The sequence below is a fragment of the Neoarius graeffei genome, chromosome 20, assembly GCF_027579695.1.
Source record: "Neoarius graeffei isolate fNeoGra1 chromosome 20, fNeoGra1.pri, whole genome shotgun sequence".
Lineage (NCBI taxonomy): Eukaryota > Metazoa > Chordata > Actinopteri > Siluriformes > Ariidae > Neoarius > Neoarius graeffei.
In genome coordinates, this window is record NC_083588.1 from 24,197,040 (window position 1) to 24,212,422 (window position 15,383).

The 15,383-nt window shown below is 40.2% G+C and overlaps 1 protein-coding gene across 2 annotated transcripts in view; it reads left to right on the plus strand.

Moving 5' to 3' along the window:
- The window catches only part of coro7 (coronin 7), a 359,304-nt gene that overhangs the window by 300,557 nt on the left and 43,364 nt on the right, over nt 1–15,383 (plus strand). For both annotated transcript variants that reach the window (XM_060901419.1, XM_060901417.1), the window contains exons 10-14: nt 1,726–1,780; nt 5,224–5,281; nt 5,446–5,591; nt 13,584–13,679; nt 13,842–13,943. In XM_060901419.1, coding sequence (XP_060757402.1) covers nt 1,726–1,780; nt 5,224–5,281; nt 5,446–5,591; nt 13,584–13,679; nt 13,842–13,943 — 457 coding nt within the window. The remainder of the gene's footprint in view (nt 1–1,725; nt 1,781–5,223; nt 5,282–5,445; nt 5,592–13,583; nt 13,680–13,841; nt 13,944–15,383) is intronic.

The window sequence follows — 15,383 nt, forward strand, 5'->3', positions numbered from 1 at the left end:
AAGAGTGTTCCTGACAGGCTAGATGTTGTAAAGGGGTTTTTCTTCACCAAGGAAACAATTCTACAAGCATCCACTTCAGTTGTCTTCTATGGTCTTCCAGGCCTTTTGGTGTTGCTGAGCTCTCCAGTGCTCAGCAACACTGGAGAGCTCAGTGTTTTTATCTTCTTTTTATCCACCACTGGCCGAAAGGCCCGAAGGGGGATTATGTCGTGGTGATGTCCGTCCATCCGCCCGTCTGTCTGCCTGTCTGTCTGTCCATCCGTCCATCCATCCCAGGAAGGGTACTCACCTTCTGAAATCAAGTCCTCTCACAATTTTTGGAGGAATTTCATGAAGCTTGACAGGATTCTTTGTTATATGTCAGTAACACGCATATTGCAAGTTCATTCAATTCAGTCACATTTTACCAGAGTTATGGCCCTTGATTACCAAACTTGTACTTTGACAATTTCATGAGGGTGTGCTTGTCTTCTGAAATGAACTCTTCTCACAATGCTTGCAGGAATTTTCCAAAACTTTGCAAAAGGCTTTGGTATATGTCGGTAATGCACATACGTATTACAATTTCATTCAGTTCGGTCACATTTCACCAGAGTTATGGCCCTTGATTATCAAACTTGTACTTCAACAATTTCATGAGGGTGTATTAAGCACTTACAGCATAGATATAGTTGTCAGTGGGGGATATTGTGCTCTCAGAGCACTCTTGTTAAGAATGTAAAAAATTGTTTATTTGGCCACTCCTAAAGTTTCTGAGGGCTCTGTTTTGTTTTTTCAGCCTAATGAAGGCCTCCTTCACTTGCATCGACACTTGTCTGGACTGCATATTGAGAGTTCCCATTAAACACTACTAAATGCAAATTCAACACTTGGAGTCAACTCCAGACCTTTCATCTCCTTGTCATGAAATAACAAGGACACATGCCATAACTGGCCATGAAACTGCTTGTCAGTCAGTCGTCCAATAACTTTTGAGCCTGTGAAAATGGAGGGACTATGAAAAAATGGCTGTTATGCCTAAACAGTTAATGCAATATTTTTGTTAAATGCCTTGAATTAAAGCTGAAATTCTATACTTAGATTACATCTTGATTGCTACATTTCAAATCCATGTGTGTGTGTGTGTGCGCTATATAAATTAGTTCTATAACAGTCCTATAGCAGTAAAAAGCAGCCATGCCCCCCCGACCAAGCCCCTGGATAACTGAATGATGTGCTTGAATTCCACGTTGGGGTTCAGTAGTTTGTTCAGTATGTGATGGTCCAGAAACCAGCCATTTTAAATCTCTTCCCCAAGACCAAAGTGAATAATGGACAGCTAACTAACCTGACATCAAAGAAAATTATACATGCTAACATTTCACTTTCACTCAGTTGTCAAGGAAACTCTCTCAGAATGTTGTGGTTTGTTGGAAAACAGTGCACATTGGTCAGAATTTTCACAACTCCACCAAACCAGGTTGCACATGTGAAACTTGAAAAACTTCACCCAACAAACAGCGACAAACTCAAAAACACACAAACTGATGGCGCACACTGATCCAAAAGTTGGCGTTGGTTGGAGTTGGTCTGTGTTTGTCTGAGGACTGTACAGCCACCTTTAGGTGGTACTCTTAGCCTGAACTATATTTTTGTTACTGCTTTATAGACATTAGCTATGTACAGCCTATGAATCACTAAAAATGTAAAGTAATTGTTCTTTGCTCTGTCTTTCTTAACCCTCAGGACTTTAATGCCATTATATGATCCTGATTCCAGTCTCCTCGTAGTGTCAGCAAAGGTGAGTATTGATGTTTTTTGTTTTTTTTTTTTAATTCCACATTTTCCCTTCTCTTTTTGAATGGCTTCATAGCATAAATTATTAAATATTTTACATTTTAATATTTCTTTCCATATTTAATGTTCTATTATTTAAAATATAAGGTTATTTAATAATTTTAGATATTATTATTATTATTATTATTATTATTATTATAATATGGTACCAGTGTTTCTCAACTGGTGGGCCCTTTAAGATCGGGGTCTGCTGGGAAGGGGGGAAAAAAAAGTGTTGCTAAATGCAAATCATAAAATATAACTACATGGAAAACCATGGAAAAATGACAGAAAAGCAATTGGTTTATTAAAGCAACTTTTTATTGTTTAAAAAACCTTTAATAATAATAATAATAATAATAATAATAATAATAATAATAATAATAATAGGCCCTGTGATGACCTGGCGACTTGTCCAGGGTGTACCCCGCCTTTCGCCCGTAGTCAGCTGGGATAGGCTCCAGCTTGCCTGCGACCCTGTAGAATAGGATAAAGCGGCTAGAGATAATGAGATGAGATAATAATAATAATAAAGGGCGGCACGGTGGTGTAGTGGTTAGCACTGTCGCCTCACAGCAAGAAGGTTCGGGTTTGAGCCCCGTGGCCAGCGAGGGCCTTTCTGTGCGGAGTTTGCATGTTCTCCCCGTGTCTGCGTGGGTTTCCTCCGGGTGCTCCGGTTTCCCCCACAGTCCAAAGACATGCAGGTTAGGTTAACTGGTGACTCTAAATTGACCGTAGGTGTGAATGTGAAAGGTTGTCTGTGTCTATGTGTCAGCCCTGTGATGACCTGGCGACTTGTCCAGGGTGTACCCCACCTTTCGCCCGTAGTTAGCTGGGATGGGCTCCAGCTTGCCTGCGACCCTGTAGAACAGGATAAAGCGGCTAGAGATAATGAGATGAGATAATAATAAAAGGAACACTCCCCATAGACTTAGCTGTTGTTATAGCCGATGAAAAATTCAATCATATCATGTTGTGCATCCAATCTTCATCTATAAACAGTTGGGTCTAATGTTGATAAAATGGAGTGAAATTCCCTCTTCCTATAACGGACTGGAAAAAAACTATGCAAGATAAATGAAAATATGACAAGCATGGTTTGTGTAGACCATACTGTGTTTTGTTTGGGGAGTTGTAAGCCACTGAAATTCATAAAGTCGTTTGTTTGTTTGTTTTTTAAATAAAGAAACGAGATCAGTTAGTTAGTTAGTTAGTTAGTTAGTTAGCTAGTTAGTTAGTTCGTTCGCTCCTCAAGCCCTGGGATGGGCAAAGGGCCACAGGTTCTCTCCGTCTTTCCCTGTCGGCTGCAAGAGGCTCTATTGAACTCAACGGGATCTGTACTGTACAAATCTCAAAAATTATTAAAAACGTGCACTATTTAGAAGCAGTCACTTCACGTATTGTATAGACTCACTCATCACATTTCAAAATGCAAAAATACAGTTACAGAAGAGCTTGTTTTACCCACTGCTGTTGACATGACCAGAAAGATACTCAGTGCAAATCTGACACAAATTAGTTGGAAAAACGAAAAAAAACTTCTTGATCTCCAGTGATACGACACCATACAGATAAATCAGCAGAAGGTAACATGCATTAAGGCAAGTGCCTATTATGCACTCAAACTAGATGCACTTGATTTAAGCATATGCACTGCATTTAATAAACTGATATTTTCCACTGTATACTGATGAGGTACAACCCTAACTCAATATGTAAGTTGATTTATTTTCTGTTATCTGATGTTGTAAATTATTATTATCCAACTTTATTAGACTTATGCAATGTATAATTATTAGTAGTATTAATAACATTATTATGCAAAATAAATATGCATTTATTTCTTTACTTCCATATGATGAACAAGTTTAGTGTAGTGTTTGGTCGCGATTTGATGTCCAACATAAAATGTGGGTCATGAAGCAAAACCAGTTGAGAACCACTGAATTAAACTACTAAACCCATTTCCAGAAAAGTTGGGAGGTTTTCCAAAATCCAATAAAAACAAAAATCTTTGATTTGTTAATTCACATGAGCCTTGATTTAATTTACAAAAGTACATAGAAAAGATTTTCAATAGCTTTACTGACCAACTTAATTGTATTTTTTAAATATAAATTAAGTTAGAATTTGATGCCTGCAATACACACACACACAAAAAGTTGGGACAGAGGCATTATTATCATTGTGTTACATCACCTTTCATTTTAGTAACACTTTTTAATTGTATCGGATTTGAGAATACTAATTGTTGCAGTTTTTGTCCATTCTTGTTTGATACAAGACTTTAGCTGCTCAACAGTCCATGGCTGCTGTTGTCTGATTCGCCTTTTCATCTTGCGCCATACATTTTCCAAAGGAGACAGATGTGGACTGGCAGTAGGGCAGTCAAGCACATGCACTCGGTCTACGAAGCCACACTGTTGTAGCCTGTGCAGAATGAGGCCTGGCACTGTCCTGCTGAAATAAGCATGGACTTCCTGCAAAGAGACGTTGCCTTGATGAATATGTCCCTCTAAAATCCCAATATATGCCCCTTCACACAATGCTACCTTCACACACATGCAACTCACCCATGCTGTGGGCATGGATGCACCTCCATACCATCACAGATGCTGTCTTTTGCACCTTTCTCTGATAACAAACTGGATGGTCGTGTTCACCTTTGGTACTCGATGTCTGGTTTTCCCAAAAACAAGCTGAAATGTGGACTCATCTGACCACAGCACATGTTTCTACTGTCTTTCGGTCCATCTGCAATGAGTTTGGGGCCAGAAAAATGGGTGGCATTTCTGCATAGAACTGATGAATGGCTTCCTCCTTATCTAATACAGTTTCAGGTTGCATTTCTGGATCCAGCAGCAGACTCTTAAGTGACAAAGGTTTTCTGAATTACTCCCGAGCTCATGTGGCTATATTTGTCTCATTAGGATGATGGTTTCTCGGTTAGTGCTGGCTGAGGGCTTAAAGCTCACGCACATTCAACAGTGGTTTCTGACCTTGCCCTTTAAGCACTGAGATGTCTCTGAATTAACCTGCTTATTGTGGAATCATCCAAAATGGTGTTACTTGAATAGCCTATAAAAACTTTTCAGTCTTATTTCGGCTCTGTCCCAACATTTTTTGAGTGTGTTGCAGGCATTAAATTCTAACTCTGTTTATATTTATAAAATACAATTAAGTTGGTCAGTAAAACTATTGAAAATGTTTTCTTTGTACTTCTGTCAGTTAAATGAAGATTCACATGAATTAACAGATCAATAATTTTTGTTTTTATTGCATTTTGGAAACTATCCCAACTTTTCTAGAAATGGGGTTAGTATTTCTATTAATTTAATGTTTACATTCTTATTTACTTTGAACACTGTTAAAGGTACGATGCTTTATGCTTACCTTAATTTTTACCAGGGAGACAGTGTGATCGACTGCTTTGAGGTGACCACAGGCGAGCCATGCCTTTCACAAGGTTAGACTAAATTTTCAATTTAAAAATGAATTAAATTATTTTTGATGTGAACAGACTTGTTTATAAAAGTATACTGATTATCAGCCACCTCCGTATAATAGGATTATATAAATCATATTTATTAGGCATTGAGAAGACTGTCTCACTATTTCATTGCATTACAGTGAGTCACTGCCTGAGTGACATGTCCACACGTGGAATAGCAGTGGTGCCCAAACTAGCACTGGACGTAAGCTGTTGTGAAGTGCTGCGGGTGATGCAGCTGACTGACAATTTCATCATCCCAATCAGCTACCAGGTGCCTCGCAAGGTAAGAGTTAGATGCTTGGCAAGTACTACCCCGATTCCAAAAAAGTTGGGACAAAGTACAAATTGTAAATAAAAACAGAATGCAATAATTTACAAATCTCAAAAACTGATTGTATTCACAATAGAACATAGACAACATATCAAATGTCGAAAGTGAGACATTTTGAAATTTCATGCCAAATATTGTCTCATTTGACATTTCATGACAGCAACACATCTCAAAAAAGTGGGGACAGGGGCAATAAGAGGCTGGAAAAGTTAAAGATACAAAAAAGGAACAGCTGGAGGACCAAATTGCAACTCATTAGGTCAACTGGCAATAGGTCATTAACATGACTGGGTATAAAAAGAGCATCTTGGAGTGGCAGCAGCTCTCAGAAGTAAAGATGGGAAGAGGATCACCAATCCCCCTAATTCTGCGCCGACAAATAGTGGAGCAATATCAGAAAGGAGTTCGACAGTGTAAAATTGCAAAGAGTTTGAACATACCATCATCTACAGTGCATAATATCATCAAAAGATTCAGAGAATCTGGAAGAATCTCTGTGCGTAAGGGTCAAGGCCGGAAAACCATACTGGGTGCCCGTGATCTTTGGGCCCTTAGACGGCACTGCATCACATACAGGCATGCTTCTGTATTGGAAATCACAAAATGGGCTCAGGAATATTTCCAGAGAACATTATCTGTGAACACAATTCACCGTGCCATCCGCCGTTGCCAGCTAAAACTCTATAGTTCAAAGAAGAAGCCATATCTAAACATGATCCAGAAGCGCAGACATCTTCTCTGGGCCAAGGCTCATTTAAAATGGACTATGGCAAAAGTGGAAAACTGTTCTGTGGTCAGACGAATCAAAATTTGAAGTTCTTTATGGAAATCAGGGACGCCGTGCCATTTGGACTAAAGAGGAGAAGGACGACCCAAGTTGTTATCAGCGCTCAGTTCAGAAGCCTGCATCTCTGATGGTATGGGGTTGCATTAGTGTGTGTGGCATGGGCAGCTTACACATCTGGAAAGACACCATCAATGCTGAAAGGTATATCCAGGTTCTAGAGCAACATATGCTCCCATCCAGACGACGTCTCTTTCAGGGAAGACCTTGCATTTTCCAACATGACAATGCCAAACCACATACTGCATCAATTACAGCATCATGGCTGCGTAGAAGAAGGGTCCGGATACTGAACTGGCCAGCCTGCAGTCCAGATCTTTCACCCATAGAAAACATTTGGCGCATCATTAACAGAAGATATGACAAAAAAGACCTAAGACAGTTGAGCAGCTAGAATCCTACATTAGACAAGAATGGGTTAACATTCCTATCCCTAAACTTGAGCAACTTGTCTCCTCAGTCCCCAGACGTTTACAGGCTGTTGTAAAGAGAAAAGGGGATGTCTCACAGTGGTAAACATGGCCTTGTCCCAACTTTTTTGAGATGTGTTGTTGTCATGAAATTTAAAAATCACCTAATTTTTCTCTTTAAATGATACATTTTCTCAGTTTAAACATTGGATATGTCATCTATGTTCTATTCTGAATAAAATATGGAATTTTGAAACTTCCACATCATTGCATTCCGTTTCTATTTACAATTTGTACTTTGTCCCAACTTTTTTGGAATCGGGGTTGTATAAGGATAGAAATATATACAACGGTTGTATCAAATACAATTCTAAAGGCATAAAAATTATGAAATAACACATAAGGAATTACATGAGCAAAAAGTGTAAACAAAGCAAGATGTTTTATACACTCACCGGCCACTTTAATAGGAACTTGTTCTTGATTCTAAGATTCCTGTTCTTGGCTGGCAGGAGTGGAACCCAATGTGGTTTTCTGCTGTTGCCTGCTGAGATGCTTTTCTGCTCACCACGGTTGTCAAGAGTGATTATACGAGTTACTATATCCTTCCTAGCATCTCGAACCAATCTGGCTATTTTCCTCTGACCTCTCTTATTAATAAGGCGTTTCCACCCACAGAACTGTCGCTCACTCAATGTTTTTTGTTTTTCACACCATTCTGTGTGAACTCTATAGACTGTTGTGTATGAAAACCCCAGGAGATCAGCAGTTTCTTAAATACTCAAACCAGTCTGACACCAACACCCATGCCACAGTGAGTCACAGAGATCCCAATTTTTCCCATTCTGATGTCTGAAGTGAACATTAACTGAAGTACTGCCCTAAGCAGAATATGCCCAAAACTCGCTGCGATACTCTACCATCCAACTTACACCCTTCCAATGCGTACTTGGTTATCAACCTCCCCGCTTCCCATGGGACAACTCTTCCATCGACGTACCTATCAATGACTGGTTTAAGTGCAGTGAACAAGTGTGGGAGAGTGTCCACCAGTGCCTAGAGCAAGTGGCACAAAGATGCAAGCACTTTGCTGACAGAGTGTGGCTATCAACCAAAGACATTAGGAACCCGCAAGCTTGTAAAAATCTCAGTGCCAAGTATATCGGCTCCTTTAAGCTTCTGCAATGCGACAACAACTTCATTGACAAGCTGGACTTGCCCTGACACAGTAGATTTTCACCCACGTTCCACGTATCATGCCTGAAACCTGCCATCCCTGAGCTGCCAATGTTCCCTCTATTTCACCTCCTGCACCCCTTACCCTTAACAGTCAATCGGCTTACATTGTTCACAACCTCCTCAACTCTTGCCTCAAAGAAGGCAACCTAGAATATCTGAGTGGGAGGGCTACGGCCCGAGGAGCTCTGCTGGATCCCGGCCATGGAAATAGACTCACTCCTTTGCCAAGAATTCCATGCCCAGCACCCTGATAAACCAGGCCCTCATGCCTGGGGCTGCCACTTTCCAGGATTCACAGCGGCTTGGCGGCCATACTGTTTAAGGACTTCACTCTCACAGTTCCTGGCAAATCAAATGCTCAGCATATCCTGCTTCACAAAAACTCTTTACTGCTTTTGCATCTGTCTGTCATCTGTATTCTTGAGTGTCATCAACTGAGCTGTCATCAACGTGGCTACTTTGAAGAATCTAAAATTTGAAACATTTTGTTTTTTTAACACTTTTCTTTACCACATAATTCCATGTGTTATTTCACAAATTTGCTGTCTTCAGTACACTGCAAAAACCGATGTCTTAGCAAGTGAAAATATCTTGAATATAGTTGAAACGATCTAGTATTTCCTATTAGAAGAATACAAGACACCAATTCTGAGATTATTAAACCTAGTTCTAGATTGCAACCAACTTATTCCAAGATGTCTTACCAAGTAAAAATATCTGTTCATGCAGAAAGATAATTTCACTAGTATTAAGTAATTTTCTCCTCAAATTTGGTTTTCAGTTTTTGCAGTGTATTGTTCTACAATGTATAAAATAGTCAAAATAAAGAAACATATGAAACATGACGGGCGGCACGGTGGTGTAGTGGTTAGCGCTGTCGCCTCACAGCAAGAAGGTCCTGGGTTCGAGCCCCGGGGCCGGCGAGGGCCTTTCTGTGTGGAGTTTGCATGTTCTCCCCGTGTCCGCGTGGGTTTCCTCCGGGTGCTCCGGTTTCCCCCACAGTCCAAAGACATGCAGGTTAGGTTAACTGGTGACTCTAAATTGACCGTAGGTGTGAATGTGAGTGTGAATGGTTGTCTGTGTCTATGTGTCAGCCCTGTGATGACCTGGCGACTTGTCCAGGGTGTACCCCGCCTTTCGCCCGTAGTCAGCTGGGATAGGCTCCAGCTTGCCTGCGACCCTGTAGAAGGATAAAGCGGCTAGAGATAATGAGATGAGATGAGATGAGATGAAACATGACTTCTTTGAATTGGTCTTTTTCTGTGGCAGAATGATTGTACACCATGCATCTTTCATGAAAAAAAACCCAAGAATTTAGTGCACAAGATTTAATTTATTTTGGGTTTTCTGAAATCAACACAGGGTCAAAAATTTACTTACGCCCACTTAGATTATTAATTTGTGGTGCTGAATGTTACAAAATGTCTTTTAACTTGCCAATGCCAAGGCCTCTTAACTTCCTGTTAGTGATTGTGATTGGCCATGAGCTAGTAGCTTTTCTGTGCCAACACAAAATGGGTTTGTTTGGCAGCACTCATTGGCTTGACCAACACACAGTACAATGGGAAAGTTCAAGGAGCTCAGGGCAGATCTGAGAAAGAGAATCATGGATTTTCAAGAATGTCTCATGGATCCATTTCTAAACAACTGCATATTCTAAGATCATCATTTCAAACAACTGTTGGGAGACATAGCTACTTTGTGAAACCACTTTGATGGAAAAGACCCAAATTTCACTCTCAGATGGGAGGAAATTGGTTCGGATGGTCAGGAACAATCCAGGAATCATCAAGGCACAGACAGGCTTGCCATGAATTGGAAGTGGCTAGAACACTGCCTACAGTCAAGCAAGATTGCCATGGACTGAAAGGCTGCCATCCAAGAAAGAAGCCCCTGCTCTAAAATTGACACTGTCAAACTCTACTAAAGTTTGCAGCTGGTCACATGGACAAAGAAAAAGCCTTCTTCAGAAAAAAATTATGGTCAGAAGAGACAAAGATTGAATTGTTTGGCCACAATGGCCAAATGTACAGAGGAACACTGCACTAACTGTTAAACACGGTGGTGGTAGCATCATGCTCTGGAACTGTTTTGTTGTCAGTGGAACTGATGCATTGCACAAAGTAGATGGAATAATGAAGATCCTCAGAATTCTTCAGCATAACCTTAAACCACAGTTAAAACTTGAACACAGTTAGGTGTTCCAATGAGACAATGACCCCAAACAAACATCAAAGCTGGTTGTGGAATGGATAAAGCAGGCTAACATTAAGCTTAAACAAGTCCTGACCTCAACCCTATCAAAAAATTTGTGGACTGTGCTTAAAAGTCAGGTCTGTATCAGGAAACCAACTAATTTAATTGAACTCTTAATTCTGCCAAGAAGAGTGGTCAAATATCCAACCAGAATTCTGCCAGAAGCTTGAAGATGGCTACCAAAAGCATCTGATCAAGGTGAAACTTGCCATGGGCCATATACACAGGAAGTGACTTACTTGTCACTCATGGATTTATTCGCTGAAAGTATGTCGCTGGGGCCATCCACATATAAAGTGATTTGCTTGTTGTCCAGACATTCCAGGCTATGGTTGCCTAGGTAACCCTGTTATATTTCCCACCCACAAATGTTTGAGTGAAACAAGCAGTAGCTGGCTAATTCATTATATATATATATACACAAGTTCCTATACTCCTTCCCTCTCCTCAAGCTCAGGTCCTCTACCAGAGGCCTGGGAGTTTGAGGGTTCTGTGCAGTATCTTAGCTGTTCCAAGGACTGCACTCTTCTGGATAGAGACCTCAGATTTTGTACCTGGAATCTGCTGGAGCCATGGCACTCTCCCAGTTCGGGCATCATAGCTCCTAATGCTTCTATCACCACTGGGACCACTTTAGACTTTACCTTCCACATCTGTTTCAGTTTTTCTTTCTGTCCCTTGTACTTCATGATCTTCTTGTGGTCCTTCTGCCTGATGGTACTGTCAGATGTGATTGCCACATCTATCACAACTACACTCTTCTGCTTCTTGTCTACCACCACTATGTCTTGTTGGTTAGTCAGCACCTGCTTGTCAGTCTGGACCTAGAAAACCCACAAGATCTTAGCTCTGTTTTCTCAACCACTTTTGGTGGTATGCCCCATTGGGACTTCTAGTCCATACTCAACACAGATGTTCCTGTACACTATACCAGCCACTTACATACATATATACTGTTTGATGGTCTCAAACACATTAGGAAGAAAATTCCACTAAATAACTTTTGAAAAGCCACACCTGTTATTTGAAAAGCATTCCAGGTGACTACCTCATGAAGCTGGTTAAAATAATGCCAATAGTGTGCAAAGTGTCATCAAGGTAGACAGTGGCTACTTTGAAGAATCTAAAGTATGAAACATACTTTTTAACACTTTCACATAATTCTACATATGTTCCAGATGTTATTTCATGGTTTTGATATCTTCAGTATTGTTCTACACTGTAGAAAATAGACAAAATACAGAAAAACTTGAGTATATACTAGTGCATCTCAAACAATTAGATTATTGTGAAAAAGTTCGGGTTTTTTAGTAATTTAATTCAAAAAGGCAAATTTTTATATTCTGTATTCATTATACGTAAAGTAAAATATTTCAGGCCTTTTTCCTCCTTGTGACGCTCTCCCAGGTTCTTGATTTGACTTTTCTTGACAATCCTCTCAAGGCTGCAGTCATCCCTGTTGCTTGTGCACCTTTTCCAGACAGCCTTTTCAGCAATGACCTTCTGTGGTTTACCCACCTTGTAGAGGGTGTTGATGCTTGTCTTCTAGACAACTGTCAAGTCAGCAGTCTTCCCCATGATTATAGTTGCATGTACTGAACTAAACCAAGAGATACACAGTATTTATACCAGTTTACTCAAACTCAGAATGAAAGTCATGTTTTGAGATTTTTTTTTGTGCTATAGGCCATAATAATCAAAATAGAAAAATGTTTAAAACATTTTAGATTCCATGTAATGAGTCTGAAATATATTTTTCACTTTCTTAATTGATGGAAAATATTGAACTTTCATGATATTCTAGTGTGTGATGTGATTTTATACACACACACAAAATTCCAGAAAAGTCAGGACACTATGTAAAATGTACCGTAACACAGTTTTTCACAGAGCGGTGAACCCCTCCCCCTCTTTACTTCTGAGAGACTCTGTGGGATGCTCTTTTATACCAAAATCATGTTACAGACCTGTTGCCAATTAACCCAATTTGCGTGTTTCAAAAAACAAACCACTATGTTTCCAGTCTTTTGTTGCCCTGTCCCAACTTTTTGGAAACATGGTGCTGGCATCAAATTCAAAATGAGCATACATTTTTCAAAAAACAATAAAATTTCTCAGTTTCAACATTTGATATGTTGTCTTTGTACTATTTTCAATGAAATATATGGTTTCCATGATTTGCAAATTATCACATTCTGTTTTTGTTTTACACTGCTTCCCAACTTTTTTTGCAATTGGGGTTTGTGTATCTACAGTAGCAATCAAACATTTGGATGCACCTACTCATTCATAGGTTTTCCTGTATTTTTAATATTTTCTACACTGTAGTACAATACTGAAGATATCAAAACTATGATAACATCTGGAACATGTATGGAATTATGGGTTTAAAAAAAGGTCTTTAAAAAACAAAACGTTTCATATTTTCGATTCTTCAAAGTAGCCGTTGTTTACCTTGACAGCTTTGCACTGTCAGGAATGCAGGCAGCAGACGGATGTAAAAGCAGCAGAGAATTTATTAAGGCAAAGCTGCCAGACAAATCCAAGTCAGTGAGCAAAGGCAGAATCAACAAACAGGCAATGGTCAGGTGAGGCATAAACAGAACAATAGAGATTGCAACAAAGGGCAAAAGCCAAAGCACAAACTAGATCAGTAACCAGACTATCAGCACAAACAGTGACAGCTTGGTAAAGTCAGGCAAAGGAACACAGAGTGTTTACTTTGCAATGAAAATGTGAACTCAGAGTCTTTTTATACTCACTGGGGATGAGGCTGTGATCAGGAACAAGTGTGTGTGTGATAATGAGTACTCAGGAGACTGAGTACAGTGAGGCACAGGATGGTTGCTGTAGTCCATGGTGGCCATATTTGAAAGCCACTGCAAATTCTGGGGAGTGAAATCTTGATTGTGAGCAGGTACAGACGTGACATGCACACTATTGGCATTATCTTAACCAGCTTCATGAGAGAGTCACCTGGAATGCTTTTCAGTTGACAGGTGTGCCTTGTCAAAAGTTAATTAGTGGAATTTCTTGCCTTCCTAATGCATTTGAGACCATCAAACAGTAAATAGTTAATAATAAAAATACAGTAAATAGCCCAATTTGACAATTGTAGTAATCCATATTACAGTATGTCAAGACCACGTGTGTGTGTGCATTTGCATATAATGTGTGTATGTTTTTGGTTGGCAGGCAGGACAGGACTTCCATGCTGACCTATATCCTGATACTGCAGGCCACACGGCAGCCATGACAGCATCTGAATGGTGGCAGGGAATGAACAAGCAAGTACGATCTCTTCCCAACTCAGAAATGGACTGCTCATACAATTATCTGAGGCATTTTAATGCCTTTTAAATGAGTAATTTAATCACTAGTCTACACAAGGCTTACTCACTAACTAATGCCATTCTAGTTTTACACACCTAAATGTTCCCTCATTTATGACAGGTGGAAAAGGTCAGCCTTCATCCAGACAAGAGACCAAAGGGGAAAGTTCTGCTCGCCAATCAGGTCACAGCAAAGGAGCTACCTCAGGGAAAAAGTAAAGAGGTTTGTGGAAAAGGACAATCATTTTCTGCTTCACAATAACAGTGCAAGAATGTAGTACCACACAAACTAGCAGTCAACCTCTAACCAAGATAAGTTCAGTCAACTGCAAAATTTTTTGCACCCTTTAATGACCAAATAATAATTATTTTTTATAGCAAAAACTTGTGGTTTGAAAGAAAGAACTACTATTTATCATTTGTAAAAAAAAAATCTAAAAGTGATTGATTTTTGTGTGATCAGGAAGTAGTTTCTCCAGTTGTTGCGAGACAAACTTAAATCCATCCATCCATTATCTGTAGCTGCTTATCCTGTACAGGGTTGCAGGGAAACTGGAGCCTATCCCAGCTGACTATGGGTGAGAGGCAGGGTACACCCTGGACAAGTTGCCAGGTCACTGCAGGGCTGACATATAAAGACAAACAACCATTTACACTCAAATCCACACCTACAGTCAATTTAGAGCCACCAATTAGCCTAACCTGCGTGTCTTTGGACTGTGGGAGAAACCAGAGCACCCAGAGGAAACCCACACAGACATGGGGAGAACATGCAAACTCCACACAGAAAGGTCCTTGTCGGCTGCTGGGCTCGAACCCAGGACCTTCTTGCTGTGAGGTGACAGTGCTAACCTCTACACCACTGTGCCACCCCACAAACTTAAATCTTTGTTTTAAATCATATTTGAAAATCAATTATTTTACCAATAATTATCAAGTTAACTGATATACAGAAACAATAGATGAGTGTGAGTGTGGTTTTAATTAGTGTTACAGTCATATAGCAAGGCTTATGGTGCCCATCATGGGGTGTCATAAACCTTTTCGTTCGACCATAACGCTAATTAAATTTAAGTTTAGAAATACCAGATAAACTTTTCTGTGTAAAATTGGGTTACACTAAGTCATGGTATGAGAGACAGTCCCTTAAAGAGTTACACTGGAACATGAGAATGTGTTCTCACCTAAGTGCAGCGCTTCTTGGGTGCCTAAAGGCTCACTCACAACCCACCGTACGTGCTGCTATGGGCGGTCTACGGTAAAAAATTTGGCAAAACCGTGTTTGAGACTCGTTCGACACTTGCATGTGTTCAGCGCCGTAGAAGGTCGCAGACTGGCCATGGAGACTTTTGGTCCTGTACATGCAAATTCAACAGGTGTTGCGAAAAATCAAGAACGCATACACTATATATGGGGCCTGTACTCCTTTTGTACACCTGAACCAAGTCAGCAGCACGGTTAGTAGGGGCTTTGCGATGACCGTAAGACGCATGAGTGACGCACAGTCATTGTATGAGTGACGTGCCTCAGAAGTACTACACAAGTAATCCACACTTGCTATTTGTGCAGGCCCCAAGACAGAAGTACATCTCACTTTCTACCCCTATGTGTGGCATGCACGCGACCCGCTTGCAACACAAGGGGCAAGACTCTGGGTATATAT